Source organism: Papaver somniferum, unplaced genomic scaffold (genome assembly GCF_003573695.1).
Source record: "Papaver somniferum cultivar HN1 unplaced genomic scaffold, ASM357369v1 unplaced-scaffold_57, whole genome shotgun sequence".
Taxonomy (NCBI): Eukaryota; Viridiplantae; Streptophyta; class Magnoliopsida; order Ranunculales; family Papaveraceae; genus Papaver; species Papaver somniferum.
The window spans coordinates 1102220-1124931 of NW_020648415.1; the positions used below are offsets into that span (position 1 = coordinate 1102220).

The window sequence follows — 22712 nt, forward strand, 5'->3', positions numbered from 1 at the left end:
GAAGAGCGGTCATGTAAAAGAACCTTCTAACTACCCTTGTTGATTTTGTAATGATCAGAGCCGTATCAAAAAAATTAGGGCTTTAGGCGAAACATCAAACATCTATAAATATATTATTATATTGTTGCATAGAAAAGATTAATATAGGTGAAAAATATAAAGCTATGAACAACTACGTAAAAGTAATGTTTTTTGCATCGATTTGTTTCTTTAAAGGAATTTTCTTTTTGTAGAAGCTAGTATTTCAGATTTGGTAACCAATAAAATGATTTATTTTAATATGATATATCATTTGATACTAGTAGTATATATCTAATGAAAAAAAAAATATTTTATAATATATGTCAATCACATGTATCACATATATCACATGTAATATGTAGTATTCTTTCAAAATAAATCAATAATATAATATATATATATATATATATATGTAGTATAACTCAATTATGTGCAGAATTGTCAATATTATATCATATCTAAAATCATGTAAGCTTCAAATATTTCAAGTTGATGGGACAATTTTACACAAGAAAGAATGTTCTATTTTTTAAAATTTATTATTTCAGAACTGTTAAAAAATTGAATGGATGGCGAGAATTATGAAATACATAGTGTAATAACACTGTAATGGGAGTCTGTTGTGCCGTACAGACTCTCAATATGAGAGAGAATACCATGTCCCTGAAGGGGAATCTTCTGCGATATCACATTGATTTGCTGAAGATTGGAGCCTATAAATTCAGTAATCTTCTTATGTGTCAATTCAAAAATGGCATATTGCCAACTAGTTCTCAAAGTGTTACTCTCAAGTCATGATTTAATATTATTTTACCACTGGAAACGCAACAATTCTTCACTTCAGTCACCCTAAAAAAACACTTTCCTTGGTTTTCCTAACTATGTTAGTTTTTTTGTTTTTTTGTTTTTTTGAAGCATCAACTATGTTAGTTGTAAAACAAATAACCACTGTAAAACATTTGTTATATGTTGGTTGTGAAACAGAACAAGTATTTTGGGTTTACAGAATAGACAAATAACTACTGTTTATGGTTCCCTTATTATTTCTAGAATCGTAATTCAATAAATCAGTTGACGGAATAGACAAATAACCATTGTTTACAGAATAGACAGATGCTCCCTTATTTTCCAGAGTATAAAGCCTAATGTATGAAGTACTATTTCTACAATTCATAATTTAATAAAGCATTGTGCAGGTTTGTCTGACTCTCATAATTCTAACTTGATAGAATGCATATTAAAGTGTGGTTTTGTGAAAGTAAACTTGGATGGTTCTTTCATACCAGAAACTAAAAAAGGAATTGTTGAACTAATACTTAGTAATTTTGCAGGAAAATGTCTGGGAACTAAAAACATAAAGTTTGATGAGGAAGTGGAGACGAGCTATGGGACTGAGCATTTTGAATGTAAAGCATTGGAATTAGCTATCAAATGGTTGTAGGAACTGGGAAATGTCAAAGCAATATTTGAACTGGATTATGATACTGTTGTGAAGTCTCTAAATGGACAAGCGTTGCAGATTTATTGGTTCAATCAAAGTATTGTTCAACAAGTAATAAAATAAATAAATTAATAATAAGTTCTGGTTTTGTAAGCGCATGCACATACTTGGTAATAATATGACTCACTCTATCAGAAAAAGCAAGAGATGGTTCAAGTAATTTTTAGTTTTCAACTATCTTTCCGACCTTTATCATAAAACTGATGGAGGAGGATTATTGTAATGATTTAGCTTAATTAAAATATTAATTTTCATTACAACAAAAAAATGAAAAAATACTATGAAACCTTAAAGACATAAAAAAGAAACCTATTATAGGGGCTGCAAACTTCTATTTTTAGGGGCTCACTAGAATATAAACGTGCAGCAAGGGCTCGGGATTTGTTTTGCTTTTCAATGTTAGCTTGTTAACATATTCGACGCCCGTCCTAAGAAGCATTTGGTCCCATAAATGCATTTATTGTGTTTGATACTGATGTGCAATATAGTCCACTCTTTACCGCACCGAAGTTGTTTTTTTCAAATTACAGGAAACATTAAGAGATCTTATGACTGATATGAATCCATCCATTCGTAGAATTCCAGATACACCCATCTGCAACAAAAAAAAAAACTCATTTGCCTGTATATCCAAGAAATGTGTGCTAACATTCGTCTGACATTACAATTTTCCTTAGATGTGCTAACATTCGTCTCAATGGATGTAACTTAACCTCTAATTATCTAAATCGTCCATTGAACCATGGTCTTCCCCTCGGTATCATGGTGAGCAGTCGCTATATATACCTCATCAAGAGTGCAAGTAACTCATCAGATATTATTCTGGCTTGTGGATCCCTAAATGTTCATCCGATAAAGGGAATTAAAGCATGCTTGCGAGGATTATCTGTGCTGATTTGATTGGACATTATTTGACCCTGCAAATTAAATTAATACTTTGTGCAAGAGACTGGCGGGCAATAAGAAGTTTCGAATAGCTACACTGTTCGTAACGAAATTTGAAGGAGATGTGGATTTTGAGATTGCACTTGGTAGTTAACTTATTTTCTAAAACGAAACGGTCACAGCATTTTTCAATTTGTGAGCTCAAGCACCTAATTTATACAATTAACTGAGTGAAATTGCTGGATCAAGGTCTAGTTTATGAGATTTTGTTGCTGTTGCTTGGATGATCTTTTGCACCTCACTATCAACTGCAACAAAAATAGTAGAGCTGGTAGGGTCTTGGACTTCGAACCATAGCATGAAGGGAAGTATTTCCATTAGAAATTCTGTAACAACACCTGGGTATGGGTTCATCGATCTTTGTTGTGAAAACTACAGACAAACCCATTTTACAAATTCTTCCCACTGTGAAACCCATGCTCAAAAAAACACAGGCGCGCACCCATTTTCTACGACAAATATCTCCCAAACCCATAATTTCTGAAATTATGTTTCAGTTTTTTTTCTTCTTCTTCTCCGATTCGTATCTCCCTACTGTTTTCGTCTCAGTTCTTCATTGGAGCTTCAATTCACGGGTAAATCTCAACATCTTCGTATTTGGGGGTTGAAAGGGGATCTGAGCATCATTTTGAGCTTCTGCAGTTGAACTGAAATGGAGACATCAAGGATTGATTGAAGCAGCGATGACGAGAATGGATCTGTGGTGTTTGGGGGTTGAATTTCAAGCCAATTGCTTCAATTCTCTCAACAACAATGATTGAATTTGGGTGTGATTGCTTGTGGATTGATTGCAGGTGGTATAATTTGGGGTCTGTTGATTGAAGAACTGGTATTGTTCGATGATTTGACTTAGGGTTTCTTCCATTGATTCATGGCTATATACGAGAAGTTTAAGCAACAAATTTTGAGGATTTTTGAAGTTAACTGAAACGGGTTTTATATGGAGTTGTTGGATAAATGAAATGGATCTGTTGGGGTTCAGTGTGGTGCTCGATTGAGAGAAAAATTATGAAGGTTATGGTGGTGTTGGCAGGTCAAATTGGTGTTGATTTCCGTCGAGTGTTCTCTGGATGTAGACAGAGTTTGGTGGAGTTTTGGTTATGCCAGAAAACCAGCTGAAATATATGCCACTGTTGCTATCATCTGGGGTTTTGCTGTGGCCTGAAATTGGAGGTTTGTATTTGAAAAATCAATAGTACCTGGCAGAAACTAAAATGGGATTCTGGGGAATTCTGGTTTTGAACTGAAATTGGGGGTCTTTGGTTAATTGAATGGATTCCGTGGAGATGGGTTCTTACCCATTTTTGTTCTTGATTAAATAATGGCTGTCGACTTGTCGGGAAGAATTGCAGACACAAATGGAGAAGACTCGAGCTTCAAAGCCACTGGTGGTTGTGCTAGACAGATCTTTAGACGTTGTGAACACGGGGAGTTGAAAAAGATGGTGTATGTCCTTCTCTACTACATTGCTGATGGATACTGGAGTGAGCAACCAAGAGAGACTTCGGCATTTCTGTGTTTCAGAGACCAAGTCGAAGATGCAATGAAGCTGTAGCGACTCGATGGGTGATTGCAGGCAGCAGTGGTCTACAACAACAACAACAATACAGATTTGCGGAGGATTTTTGGATGTGGATTAAAACTGGGTTCAATTGAGAAGTGGAGGAATGTGATGATATGAGTGCTACAGCAAAATGTCTATGTTGTTAGCTATAGATTGTATGGATGAGTTGTGAAGAAGGTTTAATTGCATATGATGGTGTAAATACATGAAAGAAGATGATGGTGTAAATACATGATTTTGACCAAGAGCCCCCCGAATAACTGAAAGATAATGGTTTGCGTGGGAGTTAATGAAACATGAAAGAAGATGATGATGTGGTTATGGCTGCATAACATGTCATTCAGTCGAGAAACTGTCTGCATAACATGTTATGCATTCGTGAAAATGGATGCATAACCTGTTATGCATCTACAAAATTTGTTGCATAACTTGTTATGCAGTCCAGAAAACCTGCATAACCTGTTATGCGTCCGAAAATATGGCTACATAATGCATTATGCATCGAGAAAATAGATGCATAACCTGATATGCATCCGTAAATATGGATGCATACTGCATTATGCATCAATTTTTTATATGTACGGCTAAAATCAACCAAAACAATGGTTACATAACTTGTTATAGATGCATAACTTTGTTATGCAGATACATAACTTGTTATGCAGTCGAAAAAATGGTTGCATAATTCGTTATGCGTCTGCAGAATGTGTTATGCATCATTTTTGGTGACTGCTTAATGGTTAAGTATCAAGTTTTCAAAAAATTTCCCTAAAATGAGGATCACCTCCGATTTTTTCGTTAAAAACAAAAATTTGATATTCTTGTTTGTACTCGTTGCGTAGCTCTTTTAAAAAGATTTCCAACGATATAAAATTTGTAAAATTCTAAGGCGCGAATTTTTAGATATGTTATGTCCAAGTTGCGCTGCCAATTATACCCCTGAAAAAGATAGTATGCATAACGAGTTATGCCTGAAAAGATAGTATGCATAACCAGTTATGTATTGATTCATATAATAATTTCATATAATTATGGGTGTCACAGTATACAAAATTAATTGTGGACCTCAGAACGAGAATTTTTTTTTTTTTGTCTCCCCCTAATTTCCCCATCTTTTTTTCGCTCTTGGTGGCCCATTGATCACCCTCTTCTCCAACTAATTTTGTTGTGCGATTGCCACATTTCCAATAGTACCAACCATCATCTGTCATAAGCCGATTATGATTAGCGGTTGCACAACCATCATCTGTCATAAGCCGATTACGATTAGCAGTTGCACGACCCAAATATTAATTTGTTATGTTCCAGCTATAAATGTAGTAATGAGCTAGAAACGTACGTTACACCCGGCATTCCATTTGGCCATTTGGCCGCCATTAGTTCAGAAATTCTCTTTCGGTTGCCCAATAGCAAAAATGCCGCAGTGGCGAATCCCTCTTTTGGTAGGTAGTTATCTGATGGGTGGTGTATTTTGGCAGCACCTGTCTTACACATTAGTTGAACATGAGTGACTATCTTTTCAAAAATGCCGCAGTGGCAAATAGCAAAAATGCCGCAGTGGCGAATCCATCTTTTGGTAGGTAGTTATCTGATGGGTGGTGTTTTTTGGCAGCACTTGTCTTACACACTAGTTTAAGTTTTAACATGAGTGACTATCTTTTCTACGTGGAGCACTCCATACCATGACTAAGAAATATTACATGGTTCCCTTACCTTTGCCGCATATCCATCACTTCAGGAAGCTCTATGTTCAAGTAGATCTTGGTGGAATTAGTTGATGACAAAGATAATTTTCCTGTGAAACGGTCATGGGTTGTTAGTTTCTAGTATAGGTTTATAAATTAATGGAAAGTATTGTGTTCATATAACGCGTAATCGATGTTTAACCTTAATATTTTTTTAATGTAGGTACCCGTTACCACATCCACAATCGGTGCATACTCAACACCATCTTGGTCCAAGTTCCAGCTTAGCTCGCTCGTCGAGTCACCCACAGAGTAATCTTCACATTAACACCGCCGTAAAAAAAACAAACTCAAGATTGTTGACCATCCAAATAGTTTGCTAAACATCATGAATATGGCCTCAAAAATTAAATAACAATTCAGCACACTTGTACCTCAGGTTCTTGAGAGTTAGGTCGCGCATTATGAATCATTGCCCATTTGCTCTCTTAAATTTTTGTAGAGTTGTCAAGCTGGTGGTAAGAATGCCGACCACATCTGCTTGACCATAAGAAGTGAAAATAATTAAAATCACATCATGGGGACAATACTAATGATATAAAAAATGAGAGGCATGTGTTTGCAGTATTAGACTCAGTTCTTCAAAAGCAGTAAAACAGAATTTATAGGGCGGCATTTTCATTGTGGTGGAGTCCATAGGCTTAAGCTCGATATTCCACTCAAAAAAGGCACAAGAGTGATTTATAGTAGGGCGATTTTTTTCTAGCGATCCATCCTTCAAATGACCACCTAAAAATAATAAATCATTATGCCAAGTTTAAAATGACCACCTATAAAACGAAAGAAGACCATGACAGCCGTATCGATAGTTCGGCAACAAACAAAAACATATGGAGTAAGAAGATAACAAAGAAATACTTCAGTGATATAGTATATAGCAAGACTATGTTTGATGGTAACTTACCTTGGTCTTGAACATTATATGCCTGAACCTACTCAATTTAAGAAAAACATCTGGATCATCTTCACTGGTGGTTTAACTATCTCTTCCAACTGTAAGGTTTTCGTTGATTTCTGTAGCACCACTAAGTGCAGTATAAAAGTTGCCCCAACTTTCGAAATTTCCTGAAGAGCCTCTCTTTTCAAGCCCTTTCATCATCATTAAATTTTCAGTACCTTGTGATGCCTCATGTCTGTGTATCAAATGACAAAACACACACACACTAATTAGTTCAGTGGCTTAAAATAACTTTTCATTGAGCTTATACAACAATGAGGTATAAATGTACATAAGACAGGATTTGTATGTTTGGTTTTTATGCGTTTTGTATAAATGATACAGATTAACAATTCTGTGAACACTACAAAATGAAAGAATCACTCAGAAACATATAAATGCGACAGTTTAAAGTAGTAGTTGGGTTCAAAATAAATTACATACCTTCACATTAAGTAAGCATAGGCTGGATAACATACGAACTCGTAATTCCCTTGCGGCCATACATACTCTTGAGAGAGGAGGATATAACATTATATTTCCACATCGGCATTCTGCAAATGTTTCATTAACAATTTTCAACTTTAGATATCAATCTCTAATTTAGACTAGGTAGTAGAAATTAAGTTCCGATGTTTTTCATAAGACACTGTGATTCAGTGGGGACATTTGTTGTACCGAAACTAAAGAGCATGGAAGAATTAAGATTACAACAGTATACAACTATAAAAATAAATATCAAAGTTAGATGGCATCAACGTATAAACCTCCATAGAAACTTCAAATCCCAAAAAGCCATGTAATTTGAGATTGAATAAAAATGGCACAACATTCAGACCTCGGTGAAAATCCAAAATTCTCAATTCTCGTGAAGATTCACAAAAAGGTATAAATTTCAATTACCTTAGATGAGTTTCCGAGAAATCTCATTTTTATTTTTCTGCTGATGATGATTCTAGGTTGTTGTTGCTCCTGATAAGTGCAGAAACACCCAAATCAGGACATCCTTATTTGTATAGATAAAGAATCAAAACCCTTGTTGAGAAAAGTACACATATCCAATACCTTTATTATTAATCCAAACCCAGGATGAGAAAATCAACACAAAAAGATTAAGAAAAATATCAAAATCAGAGAGATTTCCCTCGAAAAATACCAAAATCACGGAAACTTAAGAAAGGAGATTGGTAACCATTGAGAACCTGTGCAAGATAACTTTTGCGGAGGTTTATGCAGTCGAACGTGATTCGTAAGAAGAAATATTTTGGGAGGTTTATGCATTCGAACGTGATTGGTAAGAAGAAATAATGGTGTTATTAATGGGTATCTTTTATTTTGATAACGCATGAGGACTTGTTTTGATTATTTTGGTTCGAATTAAAGAGAGTAATGGTGGTGCTAAACTGCTAATTGATTTCATCCGTTATGGATGAAAAGATGGAGCAGAATTCAAAACCTAGTAATTGCAGCTTAGCTTTGGCAAGCGTTACCGATGGAAATTAAGAGAAGAAGTCGAATATGGGACGTTGGATTAGGACGTAGAAGAAGGGTGCATTCTAGGCCACGATTTATCTTCTTCGTTTTTTTTGCATTTTGAGAGCAATGGAAGTCGTTCATCTCTTAGAAAACACCTTTCAAAGCCGTCGGATTTCTAAAAACACATTTGTTTTTGTAAGATAGCCAAGATGATAAAATAAAGAGTCATGAAATAGTAATCAACAAAACCCCTTAACATATTAATTTTGTTAATGGTAATATCTTCCATAAAGTCAGTGCTAATAATTGGATTAACTAAATTAAGTATGATTAGTAATTAAGTTAGACTAATTTATAGTTAGAGTTTAAAAATCAAAATCAATATTTTTTTTTAAATTTAACATACGGTTGCGAATCTTCAATTTTCCCAACCGTAACTTCCATATACGGTTGGGACTCCCAACCGTAAAAAAATCCAGGTTAAATGGGAGTTCATATTTTCCCTACCGTATAATTGTTTTACGGTTTGGAAAACCAATACTTCCCAACCGTAAGTAATTTTGAAATTGTTTTAAAATCCCTAATTTGATCAAATCTAACCTATTTATGCGACCAAAAGCAACAAAAAAAGGTGGGTTTTCGATTCTTACCTAATTGAAGTAATTACTTGCGGAAAATCGATGAAGTACTTACCTAATTGAAGTAATTACTTGTGGAGAATCATGGTCGAAGAACAACAACAAAAAAAAAGAAACAGAAAAACAAAAAAAAAAGACAATGGAGAAAATGAAGAGGATTAGGTTTAGGTTTAGTTTTTGGTTAAGAATATTCTTTTTTTAGTTATGGGTGAGATATCCCCTTATCCACATTTGGGACACTTGAATCTATAGGAGCCCTCAAAACCAAAAACTTGGAACCTATAATAAGAAAACAAAAAGAAAGAGAAAAGGTCCACTCCTACCGTAGAGCCGTCTATATAAAAATGTGATGCACCATAGTCGGTCACATCATGAGAAGTTAACTCTTAAAAGTCGAGTCACTAAATTGGATTGACTCACCATCTCTCTTTTCGAATTTTCCTCATCTGATCTTGTTTTTCTCCCTTTGCATGTTCTAATTACAACCTCTTTAACTACTCGGCTTATTTTAATGGTTAATCTAATGAACATTTTCTTTCTTTTCAACTAGGTACTGGTCTTGGTGCAGAAGAATTGCCTGAGGATTGGAGTGGTTTTGCCTAATTTTCTTGCAATCTCTTCGAAATGGCTCCTATGGCTCTCCCCTCGATTACAACATGGCATGCGTGTTTTTCTTTATCACCCTTTTGGTTTAAATACTTGCAGATTATATTAATCATCTTTGGTATCATCTACCCGTGGTATTGCTTTAGGGTTTCGATGCAAACCAGCAGTTTTAATTAATCAAAACATTATTTTATGGTCATGTAAGAACTCTACTTACAGGTGTAGAACGTTCACAACCCAAACCAGAGGCAAAAGCTTATTAATGTTGGTTTTTCACCTCGTTCTTTCCTCCCTTTTAGTATCTTATTCCCTATGCTTTTTCTTCATGGAAAACGTGCTTACTCTAGTCCAAAAGAAAATGGAAGGTACTTCGATAACTGAAAGATTGAGAGCTTTAAGGGAACCACAGATATCAACAGAGGATCTTTTACAGGGAGCTGAGCAATTTAAGTATAGTTTTTTAAGCAAGATTTACATCTCAAAGTCATACTCTGTTAGTGAACTTGATAAAGAGTTAAAAAAGCTCTAGCCGAAAAGCAAAGACATCTTTATCGAAAGAGAAGAAAATGACTGTTTCCTTGTAAAGTTTCACACAACTGAGGAGTATGATATTTTTATTATGTTCAAACCATGGTTTCTAGAAGGTGACTTGTTTGCACTTGAGCTTTGGAACCCAAAGATTCCAAAAAGTCTAGTGGATTTAACTAAAGTTCTGTTGTGGATTCGTTTATACAACTTGCAACCTGGATTTGCTTACGCAAACATAGTTAGAAGCATTGTTTCTCCAATGGGTGATGTGAAAGAACTTGATCCACCAGACTGTATTGTTGCAAAAGGTAAAGTTCAAAAAGATCTGGTGTTGTTTGATGTTAGAGATCCTCTTAGAAGGGGCTTCTGGGTTAAGAATGCTGCGGACGAGGATGTATGGATAAGATTGTTCTATGAAAAAAAACCTTTTAATCTGTGTGGTTTCTGCTACACCATTGATCATAAGGAGACGGAGTGTGAGATCATTGCATTCTATTTGCTTAAGCAGCAACGAGGACATCTATCATCAGTTTTAATACTTGATCCCCCTTCTTGGAAAAACCCGGATAACAGATCAAAAAGACATGCAAATGTGGATCCGCATGGTACCTCTTCTGCTTCTACTGATAAGACAGATCTGACTCAATTAGTGGAAAATCAAGGTTTGAGTGGAGATCAGACTATGATGATTACCTCATCAAGCATGCATGCAGATCCAACAAACATTCCGGCGGTGCAATTTAATGTGGAGTTGTCAAAGGATGCGGTTATTCTACAAGAACAGGATGCAGATAACAACCTCAGAAATATTCCTTTGTCTTCTTCTCCTTCAGTAACGGTGGTTGGCTGCAACTCTCAAGGTATGTTAGAGGTTTTTACTAATACTACCAAACAGACAAACCATTTAGGATGTAGACAAGGCAAGAGAATCAGACTTGAGAAAGGTGGTCCAAGTAATTCTAAAAATGATTTTAAACATATGGATCACAATATTGGGAACAGTAACTTATTAGGAGGTCTGTCTGAAACTGAAATTGAATTGAATATGACTGCATTTAATACACCTATGGGTAAGATGGATGGATACAGGTCAAATTTGGAGCTCTTAAAAGCATATCTGGCTATGGGTGAACTAGGCGTCTCCTTGGATGATTACAATTCTAGTAATCTAGACCCAGAAGCTTGTTTACAAGAGCATTTTTTAAAGGAACCTTTGCAACAGTTGATCAAGCACTTTGAAGGAAATCTGCATGCTAGTCACTCAACTAGCCATATTATGGAGGGACCAGGAAATGAATGTGTTAGTCTAGATATATTGTCTCCATCACCTGATTCACATCCTTCTTTCGGTGGAACTGTTTCAGAGAAAAACCACTCAAAAAGACTCAAGGCAACTTCTACAAGCACCGATGACCAGGTACATATCTCAATTAGTAACTTCTTTTCATTTACTCACTCTAATTGGTTTCAGTATAATTTCTATTCATCTTCTAATTTTCAAGTCAGTTTTCAAGTTCACAAAATGAAAATAGTGTCATGGAATGTCCAAGGGTTATGAGGGAAAGAAACTAGAGATCACTTGAAAGACATTACAAGATTGCATGACCCAGATATCATTTTTCTCATGGAAACTAAATGTGCTGAATCAAAGGCAAAAGTTCTAACTCAATTTCTTCAATACCCAAATTCTCATTTTGTTAGATCAATTGGAATGTCAGGGGGTCTAGCAGTTCTATGGAAATATGGTTTCCCATGTGATATCATTTGTAGTAAGGATAATATGGTACATATTATTCTAACAACAGATGCTTCCAAACAAGAATGCCTTCTTTCTTGTGTTTATGGTTCTACCAGTGGGAGTTGAAAAAACAACAATGGGAATTCTTGGAAGATCTCAGTGAAAATGTTTTTCAATCCTGGATAGTTCTAGGGCATCTTAATGTGCATATCTCAAAAGAGGATGCCTCTACCAGCCTCGCTAGTTTAGATAATTGGATCTGTCACATTATTAACAATGCAGGGCTTATGGATTTGGGTTTCACTGGTTCCAAACATACATGGACAAATAAAACTAATGGGAAGGGACATAAGAGAGCTAGAATTGATTTGGCTTTGCACAATTCAAATTGGATAAGAGATTCCAGATTCTAGGCTGCTTCATCTTCCCTTTCTAGGATCAAATCACTTTCCATTGCTTTTACTTACAGATTCAAAGTCGGTAAAACATAGGAATGTTTGGAAATTTCAGAGATGCTGGCTTATGGATCAAAATGTTATGGATGTTGTTGCCAGTGCGTGGAACCAATCTACTGATCTAAACCTTGATCAAAAACTCAATAAAACTAGAACACATCCGTGTAAATGGAATAAATAATCTTTTGGTAGGATTGATTTTCATGTTAGACATTTGAAGGATCAACTTGCTACACTCCAATCACAGCCATATAGCGATGATATATCTATGAAGATAACTCATACTATCTTACGGTTAAATCATTGGAAAAAGGTTGAAGCAGATTTCTGGCATCAAAAATCGGGAGATAAGTGGTTCAAGGATGCGGATAACAATACAACCTATTTTCATACATTAGCCAATAGAAGGAAATCTAGAAACCGTATCACAGCTCTTAGGGATGAAAATGGAAATTGGTTTCACTCACACACGGATCTCCAAAACCTCCTTACCAATCATTTCTCTACTATAGCAAATACCACTAGGCCAACATTTTCAGAAAACACTTTCGACATCATTAAACCAATCATTACCCAACAAGAAAACAATGCTTTAACTGTTTTGTCGTCAGAAGAGGAGATCATTAGTGTTTTACGTAGTATGCCACCTTGGAATGCACCCGGTTCAGACGGCATCCAAGCAGGGTTTTATTTAACCCATTGGGATATAGTTCGTAATGGAGTACCGCATCTCATACAAAATTTCTTCCTAACCAAGGAAATGCCCTCCTCTATAAATAATACAGTTACCTGCCTCATCCCAAAAACAAAAAACCCCTCTACACCGAATGATTACAAACCAATTGGTCTCTGTAATATCACTTAAAAAATTATATCAAAGCTAATAGTCACTAGGATGAAGCCATTAATGGAAAAGCTAATTTCTCCAACTCAGGCAGCTTTCGTTCCAAAAAGATACATAAATGAAAATATTGTTATGGCATATGAGTTGATTCACACAATCAAAAAATCGAAAGCAGGGATTAGTGGCACTTAAGATAGATATGTCAAAAGCGTTTGATAGGGTGGAGTGGGAGTCTTTAATAAAAATGATGTTGTCACTGGGTTTCTCTGAGGATTGGTGCAGCATCATATATCAGTGCATCTCAACTACATCTATTTCAATACGTTTAAATGGCAATATCTCTAGTCCATATTATCCTTCTCGTGGATTGAGGAAAGGGGATCCGCTATCCCCGTGTCTCTTCATTATCACAATGGAGTATCTTTCGAGATCCCTAGCTTTAGCAGAAAGCAGGAATTTAATATCAGGGATTCAGGTAACAAAAATTCGTTTTCAATTAATCATCTTTTATTTGCAGATGACTGCATTCTTTTCTTCCAGGGAGACAAACATAGTATTGAAAATGTTAAGTTATGCTTGGAAAATTTCAGTAAGATCTCAGGTCAACTGATTAATTTTTCAAAATCTGCTGCTTACGTCACGGGTGATCTTTCTCATGAATATAAGTTGAAACTCACTCATGATCTAGGAGTCAAGCAACTTTGCACTTCAGATAAATACCTTGGTTTACCAATTCTTTTGGGAAAATCAAAGAACCAATCTTTCAGTGCAATTAAAAGTTCTTATGAGAACAGACTTCAAGGATGGTGCTAGAAAACTCTTAATCAAGCAGCTCGGTCCACTCTAGTTAAGTCAGTGTTAAACTCTCTACCAACACAGTATATGAGCCACTTCAGAATTCCCAAAAACATGATGAAAAAAATGGATACGTCTCAAAGAGTGTTTTGGTGGGGGCATAAAACTAACAGAGGTTTAAACCTTATTGCTTGGAAGTCTTTATGCATTGACAAAAAGGAAGGAGGTCTCGCATTTAGGAATCTTGAGCAATTTAACCTGGCTCTTCTCATAAAACTAGCGTGGAGATTATGTACAGAGGAAGGAGAATAGTGGGTAAAATTCATGAAGGAAAAATACTCCCCATATGACAGTTTCCTTCATCTGCAAGATAATCCATCCAACACCTCATGGATTTGGAAAGGTATACAAGAAGGACTTCAGTATGTCAGAAAATTTCACCGTTGAGATGTCCGCAGAGGAGATAAAATATTATTTTGGTATGATAAATGGGTATTAGGCCTTGATTCTCCACCCACTCCAAAGGATACTTTCAGAGAACCAGGAAGAATAGTTTATGTAACTGACTTGTTCCTAGACAACCCTTAGGGATGGAATGAACAACTAATCAAAAACTTGTTCGAGGATGATACTGCAAGATTAATTTTGGAAATGCATGTGTCTCAACAAGGGAATGATAGGCTCATCTGGGAACCAAGTAGGAATGGACAATTTTCGGTAAAATCTACATACAAAGCTTTATCAAATTCATACCAACTAGGAAACCACACAATTACTTTTAACTGGAATGAAGTTTAGAAATCTGAAGCACCTCACAAAGTGAAATTATTTATCTGGAAGTGTCTAAAAGGAATACTTCCAACTAAGGAGATCCTCAGTAGGTACAAACGATTAATAAATAATCTTTGTCCGAGATGCTCTCAAGCAGAGGAAACCTTACAACATCTCTTAATTGACTGTGATTGGTCTAGAAGAATATGGTTATCTATGAATATAAATGTTTCTGTCCTTCAAAAACAAAGGATTAAGGTGGATGACTGGATATCAACTTGGTTTCAGTCAACAGTCGATTCTAACTCCAAGTCAGATAAACAAGCTGTCTTAAAATGCATGCTAACTGCTTGGTTTATATGGAAGAATAGGTGCTCTAAGCTCTTTGAAAACATAGACCAAAACATCCTTAGCACATCTCACTCAATAAATTTCATGCTCAAGCAATGTCAGATTACAACTCCTCAAAGACGAAATAATAAGCAGGTTTGGCAACTACCGCTACAAAATGAAGTTAAAATAAATATGGATGTTGCCTTTGATTACAATACCAAAACAATTGGGCTTGGTTTACTAATTCGTGATTATACAGGTTTCTTCCAAGGAATCAGGTGCAAGTTCATCAATGGAGGAGTAGACTCTGAACAGGCGGAATGTCTAGTCCTGAAAGAAGCCATACTATTTGCTAGACAACGCAACTTGAGGAATGTAGTGTTGGAATCAGATAATCTTAATGTAGTTAATGCAGTCAAGAATGCCAATAGCTCGGTTCACTGGAGGAACCAAGTTCATGTAGATGAAATAAGGCATTTGATTATCTCCTTTCCTTGTTTTAAACTAAACTATGTTAATAGGACAGCTAACAATGTTGCCCATGTTATTGCCAAAACAGCTAGATCAAACAGGCTATGTTTAGACTACTATGTTAACTTCCCTGAAAATATTAATCTTGCTATATGGAAAGATAAGCAAGCCCGTCAATCTAAGTTATGTAGTATTACAAGTTAAGTAATAGAAGTTGGTTTCGTATTAAAAAAAAAAACTCTTAAAAGTCAACAAATGCAGCCATTGCCAGTAGGAAACACAATTCGATTACTTAAAGTTTCTATCATTGTGTCATGAACTTGTGAATTATGATGCCTTGCTCGCAAAGTACTAATAGTCACCTATAAGTATTTAAAATTCAGGCGTCATTAACTTCTCAGATGGGCGAAAGCTACCATCTTGCCTTTAATAAGCATAAAATTGGTTATTAAGACCAAAATCAATAATTCCTGGATGAAAAGGACATTTAGATTTTGATACTGTTTAAATGGACAAAAATGTAAAAATAGTCAGGATGTAGACAGTTTCATCCTATCCATTTTCAAATACTTTTTCTTATTTTTAATTTATATCAGGATGCATCCAGTTTCAACCTTGCTATTTTTTAAGTTTAAGTCAGGATGAATCCAGTTTCATCCTTGCTATTTTTTTGGTGTCCATTTCACCCATAATAATTTTTAGTCGTCCATTTGAACCATGTTTTTTAAAAATATTTGGACAAATAACCCATTTTCAGTTTAATAAATATATATAAATAAAAAATCATTAGATAACCACTATTCCTACGTTTTCTAGGGAAACAGTTTCAATCAAAGCCTAAATTGACCCATAAGATCTGCATTTCGCATCTACCTCGGATTGGGAATAATTTGTGCCCCTTAGTGCTGGCTCCTTGGATATACGGAAGGTTTTATGCGCCACAAAGCCCGGCTGGTCAGTGAATTGTCGCATTAGTTTACTGCATGTTGTAAGCATCATTTAGTTTGAATAATTGGAACGCGTAAAGATCCTGCTTATATCTCTGCCTCAAAAACAAGGAATTAGTTGTTAATACCGAAACCAATCCTGCAGAATGAAAGATCCTATCTACACAAATGGTATGTTCGTCTGGACAGCCATTTCTCTTGCAGTGGCAGCTCCCCTGTTACTCCTGCTCCTCAACACTTTTCATAGCTGGAAAAGTAGTACCACCAACTCAAGGCGGTTACCACCGGGTCCTCCAGGTTGGCCATTGATCGGAAACCTCTTAGATTTAGGCTACAACTATAAGGCGCCACACAAAAGATTGGTACAACTTCAAAAGAAATACGGACCAGTTTTCATGATACGTATGGGTGTGGTGAATACGCTAGTTATTGCTTCCGCCGATGCTGCTATGGAGTTATTCAAAAGTCATGATCAAGCTTTTATCAATCGTCATCCGATCCAGGCGCTGCAACCATCAAATGATGATTATCACGGGACTCCATGGTCTCCACATGGACCAATCTGGCGAATGAATAGGCGGCTATATGCAAATTTTTTCTCTCGCACGACAATGAAGAATACTTTAGTTAGAAGGAGACAATTTGTAGATCAGATAATAGAATGGATATCTGTAGAAGAGAAGGAAGGTAGAAGTGTTGAAATAAAACACTTGAGTTTGGTCGCCTTTGCTAATTTACTGGGAAATCTCTTCTTTTCTAAGGATGTCATGCATCTTAAATCTGCAACGGGGACAAAACTCTATCAACTGCTTGGGGAGATTGTAGAATTAGCTACGACGCCTAATCTAGCTGATTTCTTCCCATGGTTACGAAGTTTAGACCCACAGAATTTGGCCAAAAGAACGTTGAAGGCGGTGCATGCATGTGCAAACATTGTTGATGGCTTTGCAAAGGAACGAAGGAGCATGAACGTTTTACGCAATAACAACGAGGAGAAGGATTATTGGGATTTGTTGATGGACTTCGAAGGCAATGGCAAAGATGAACCAAGGAAACTGTCAGAAAGACACATTAATTGGTTTATAACGGTAAGTAAATTAATTAACTTGAACAATTTACTTTATATTACATTCTGCGATATATAATTGTTCGAGAATGCACAAAATGATCATAAAATATTACAAAATCTGCTGTCTCTAAATGTGAGGACGATATTCTCTCATGATAGGGTCCGTATGTGAATTCGGTGCGGATCAGACACACATATATATACCGTTGCTAATAAACTTTTCTATTTTTGTGTAGGAAATTTTTATCGGTGGAAGCGATTCTCTGATCAATTCCATAGAATGGGTAATGACAGAAGTTGTTCGCAATCCAGAGGTAATGAAGAAGGCCAAAGATGAGATTGCCCAAGTTGTTGGTTATAATAGAAGGATTGAAGAAAGTGATATTGAAAACTTATCCTATCTAGGCGCGGTGATAAAAGAAACACTGAGATTGCATCCTGCCGCTCCTTTGCTCATACCGCGCACTACTGTTGAAGACACAAAATTCATGGGGTATATTATACCTAAGGACACAGCAGTGTTGGTTAATGTTTGGGGTATTGGAAGGGATTCAGCTTCATGGGATGATCCATTCTCGTTCAATCCAGAACGTTTCTTAGGAAATACTACTGATTACCGCGGACAACATTTTCAATATTTACCGTTTGGATCTGGAAGGCGTATGTGTGCTGGCTACCCCATGGCTCACCGAATTCTTCACATTGTGGTTGGGTCATTGCTCCAATCTTTTGATTGGACCCTTGAAAATGGCGTCACACCTGAATCCATCGACATGAGGGAAAAGCTACAGACGTCCTTGCAAAAGTATACTCCTTTAAGAATAATACCAAGAGCATCAGCGCTTGCAGTGTGACTTCAAATACTCGACAACATTGGAATTGTAACCTATGTTATGCATCCATGAACTTAGAAATTTAATTTGTCGTACCACTCTCTTTTGGCAAGATTGTGTTTATAAAAATATTGAATTTTGCAGCTCACTGTCAGAATATAACTTCTAGGTAATTATATGCTATCAGAAGCATCTAATTGAGACACTGGGAAAAAGAGCATACCTCAAAAGAATCAAGACTTCCCTCACACTTCACCACTCTGATCCGCTTCCAGAGAAACAAATTGCCTAGAAGGTGGTGTAGTAAATGTCCTGAAATTCCGATAATGTAACATATCCCATGCACGGATAGTGCCATCTAACGATGCACTTAGGAGAGCACTGTTGTTCCCAGTAAAATGCAGTGCGGTGATTGCATTGGTGTGTTCAGAGAACTTTACAAAACAAAAACCCGATGAAGCCGTGCATATCTGTGATGCGAAATATTAGCTTAGCAGCATAAGTCTACATGTAACAAGAAGGAAAAGAGATAATAAAAACCAAGAAACAGCAGAAGCAACAGCAAGAGCATAAAAACATAGCAAGATAAGACAAGGTTAGATGTCGATCATTTTGGAACACTGCTATGCTTCTGTACAAGAAGAAGGAGAGAAATCATGTAACAAGACATTCAACAATCTATTTTTAGTTTTTGCCGTATTCTCTCAACTACACTTGTGTCCGAACTAGCTCATACTTCAGTGGAACAGAACTTAAATATCAATGTGGGCATGTGTTGCTTGTATTTGCACTTGGTAGCGAAATAACAAATAACTGAGACATGTATTCATTGACAATATACGCCTGTCTTTATGTTTAGGACACTTACCGTGTCTGACACTTCATATCATCGTCAGACCATGACACACTTACACGAATTACTGCTATGTTGAAAGAACCAAAGTAGGAGTATGTTGAAGAAATAAATATAAAACGTGTTAATCAGGGTTCTGACGAAAGAATCATCCCCATCTAAAACAGGGTGTGAGGGTTTCCAGACATCCATGCTAAACTTATGCAAGTTCTAACTAAAACCAGAACGGCCGCATTGTATATTAACTATATAAAATGTAAATGGTTCCTGCCATTATCTATTCAAGAGTTCGTTTTAACACTGAGAAATATCAAAAATTATAAGATATCAAGATTTCAAATAAACTCCGCAGCTCTAAATCAAACTGTTAGAGTTAGTTTCAATTTTGTTAAGCAAAACAGTTGATGCGACAATAAGATTTTAATGGGCCGGCCCCATAGGGTAATCAGGGAAAGGCCCACTTCAGGGCAGCAAGACCCAGGGACAACAAAAGCTTAAGTTTGACATAGGGGGTATTCCAAAAATTAAATATATTTAAGGACTTAATGATGAAAGCACACGGATAATTAGAAAAAAAGTTTAATTGATATAAATATTTGAGGACTTATTTATGAATCTCTTTAAACTCCTTAATATTTGGGGACTTAGAGCATTTCCAACAGAAGGTGTAAAAAATGTTATGTGGCTTTTTAATTTGGTCCTTTCATTCATGGGTGTTTGTACCCAAAATTAATTTAGACACTAAACACGATGATTTGATGATGATGATGATGATGATGATGATGCGATTAGGGTCAAAATACGATGAAAAACAAATAAGAAGACAAGAATTTACGTGGTTCGGCAAGTGTTTCCTACATCCACGGAGGAACGGAGATATTTTATTGATTATGATGATACAAAGGATTTTCTCCGGGTTAGCTAACCTAAAATTCCATCATCTCTTAGGGTTTAGGATACATGTATTTATAGAATTTATGTAACCCTAATTTTGATGTAAACTTCATGTGCAACCAACTTGGGAAATAAGTCTTCTGGAAACTTCTAGAATCTTCCTTCACGGGCTTGATTTACGGGCCTTCTGTGTATAAAATACACGGTAAAAACATCGCCCCCTCTTCACCTCCAACTAGTTGGTGGTTAAGAAAATTGTTTTTCCTTCTGCGTCGACCGTTGATGACGTAACTCGCCAGTCGCCCCCAAGCGTGAGTAGAGACATTACAAAGACGCCCCCTACTGTAATAACCTGCAATAAAATTTGCTCACTTGCAAGGCGAGACTTTTTGCCACGTGGTGTACTTTATGCTCGAGAGCTAGTCGAATCTTGAGAGGAATGTAGTGTGCTTGCAACTGGGGAAAGGCTTTTTGCTCGCAACGTAACAAGGCTGTAGCGCTCGCTTCTCGGGCAGGATGGATGTATTACTTATGTTGAGTACGAGTCTTTGGACCAATATCGGGTATTGGGCTCGTGGTTTGACGAGACTTTGGACCAACATCGGGCATTGGGATCGTGGTTGAGACGAGACTTTATGCTTGCCAAGGTGCAAGTCTTTCATACTCGTGTGCAAGACGAGATTTTATGCTTGCGATAAGAGCAAGACTTATGTGCTCACGTGCGAGGTGAGTCTTTAGGTGCTTGAGAAGTGATGCAAGGCTAAATATTTAAGGGTCTAAGCAATCCTCATCTCGAACTCGATCATATCGCCATCCACGAACCTCGAACTCGACCATGTCGCCATCCACGAACCTCGAAATCGATCATGTTGCTGCTCCAAGGGCACATAAAAGTTTCTCGAACACAGGAAATTCTCCTTCCATGTTGTAGGGAATTGAAAGACGATTCCAACGAGCCAAAAATCACTCAATTCGGCCTTAAAACGAAGAAGTTATCGACGAAACAAGACTTGAGCGAAGCGCGCGTGCTGTTGTATACGTGGCAGTGCTGACGGTGCACAGTTTGCTGACATGGCAGATAAGAGTTGACGTGGAGTTGCTGACTGGACATAGGGGTGATGACGTGGAAGTCTCCCAATTGGTCAATTTCAGAAACTGACGGAGTGCTGACGTGACACTGATTACTGGACCATATTGCTGACGTGGCACCTGGAAAATGATGACATGGTAACAAAGTGGTGACGTGACAACCTGCTTACGTGTCGGTTGCTGACTGGACTACATTTGCTGACGTGGCGGTCTGACTGGACCCTGAATATGACGTGGCCGCTTATTTGTCGTGTTGACTGGATCTCTGATGTGACACTTGGCCGGACCAGAACGGTCTGGACCAGGTTAGACCAAACTGAACCAGTATGGATGAACCGGGTTGGTCTTGGCTTGAACCAGTAGACTGAACCGAGAGCTGGATGTGTGGCAGGACAGATCTTATGGATCAGATTTCTTCGATCTGAAGATTCCGATTGGCTGGATTTGGAGGTGTACCTGAGGCTGGATGCAAAAGATTTGGCAGCGTTTTCTGTAACACTCATATATGTTGTCGTTTCTGTAGATCTCGCCTTCTGCAACGGATTTCGCAACACTTTCAGCTTCTGTTTTTCGCAACAGTTAACGTTAGAACCCTAACTTTTCCTTTTTTCTTTTTAATTTTTGCATCGAACTCGTGCACGATTTTTCTGCACCTTTTTCAATGGAAAAACACGATTGTTTTACACGAATCCCCTTAGTCGGCGCCAATGTTTGTACCCAAAATTAATTTAGACACTAAACACGATGATTTGATGATGATGATGCGATTAGGGTTAAAATACGATGGAAAACAAATAAGAAGACAAGAATTTACGTGGTTCGGCAAGTGTTGCCTACATCCACGAGGAACGGAGATATTTTATTGATTATGATGATACAAAGGATTTTTTCCAGGTTAGCTAACCTAAAATTCCATCCTCTCTTAGGGTTTAGGATACATGTATTTATAGAGTTTATGTAACCCTAATTTTGATGTAAACTTCATGTGCAAGAAACTTTGGAATTAAGCCTTCTGGAAACTTCTAGAATCTTCCTTCACGGGATTGATTTACGGGCCTTCTGTGTATAAAATACACAGTACAAACTGTTATCTTGTATCTTAAAACTCCTTGATGAATGCATTTAGCTTCGGCTTTATGATTGCATCTAAATTAAGATGGTATGTATTTTTCTTTTAGTCTATGAAATGTATCTTGTGGAAATTTCATTATGAACCCGTTCTTTTACCTTTGCCAATTTTATTGACAAAAAGGAGGAGAAATAATGTAATTCACACTACAAATACATATGGTTTTCGGATCATTGTGTAAGGGGGAGTGGTTTCCATGATCGAGATGGATTATTGAATAAGGGGTAATGATACATATCACCATAGTATTGTTGTTAAAGTCGTGATGCAGTTGGACTTTGATGTTACATAATGATACTATGACACTGTATAATAATGATCGAGAATCTCAATTTATCTCATTGTTATAGCTACGGATCTTCAACAACGGTGATGCTAAACTTACAACCTTTGGGATCATTGGAGTACTTGGAAGGACGAAGATTTCAAGGAACGTTGAAGATTAGACTATGGAATAGGAGCCACTATATTTTATCTTTTTTGTATTCAATATGTATTAATAGTTTTGTCACTAAAAATGACAAAGGGGG

At 36.7% G+C, this 22712-nt stretch overlaps 2 protein-coding genes and 1 long non-coding RNA gene across 5 annotated transcripts; 2 read left to right on the forward strand and 1 right to left on the reverse strand.

Annotated features, from left to right (window-relative positions):
- Nucleotides 1-5130: 5130 nt before the first annotated feature.
- LOC113343223 lies at nt 5131-8121 on the reverse strand. Of its 3 annotated transcripts, none has more exons than XR_003357104.1 (9): nt 7916-8121; nt 7617-7685; nt 7158-7267; nt 6681-6909; nt 6151-6505; nt 5919-6033; nt 5745-5826; nt 5371-5512; nt 5131-5277 (listed from the first exon to the last, which is right to left on the reverse strand). It is a non-coding gene; the product is annotated as an uncharacterized LOC113343223 (long non-coding RNA). The 3 variants fall into 3 exon arrangements; XR_003357105.1 differs by having other exon boundaries at nt 6151-6253; nt 7779-8121; XR_003357103.1 differs by having other exon boundaries at nt 7779-8121.
- A 6659-nt stretch (nt 8122-14780) lies between these two features.
- On the forward strand, nt 14781-15572 carry LOC113343256. Its single transcript, XM_026587504.1, has one exon. It carries the CDS (start codon nt 14781-14783, stop codon nt 15570-15572), a length of 792 nt encoding a protein of 263 aa, XP_026443289.1.
- An 889-nt stretch (nt 15573-16461) lies between these two features.
- LOC113343257 (cytochrome P450 76A2-like) lies at nt 16462-18304 on the forward strand. Its single transcript, XM_026587505.1, has 2 exons — nt 16462-17403; nt 17621-18304. Exons 1-2 carry the CDS (start codon nt 16462-16464, stop codon nt 18236-18238), a joined length of 1560 nt encoding a protein of 519 aa, XP_026443290.1. The 3' UTR covers nt 18239-18304.
- The last annotated feature ends 4408 nt before the right edge of the window (nt 18305-22712 follow it).

Coding starts and splice junctions, on each gene's coding strand:
- LOC113343256 (XM_026587504.1), top strand. CDS start 14,781: ATGAATATAAATGTTTCTGTCCTTCAAAAACAAAGGATTAAGGTGGAT.
- LOC113343257 (XM_026587505.1), top strand. CDS start 16,462: ATGAAAGATCCTATCTACACAAATGGTATGTTCGTCTGGACAGCCATT. Junction 17,404..17,620: donor ACATTAATTGGTTTATAACG/GTAAGTAAATTA, acceptor ATTTTTGTGTAG/GAAATTTTTATCGGTGGAAG.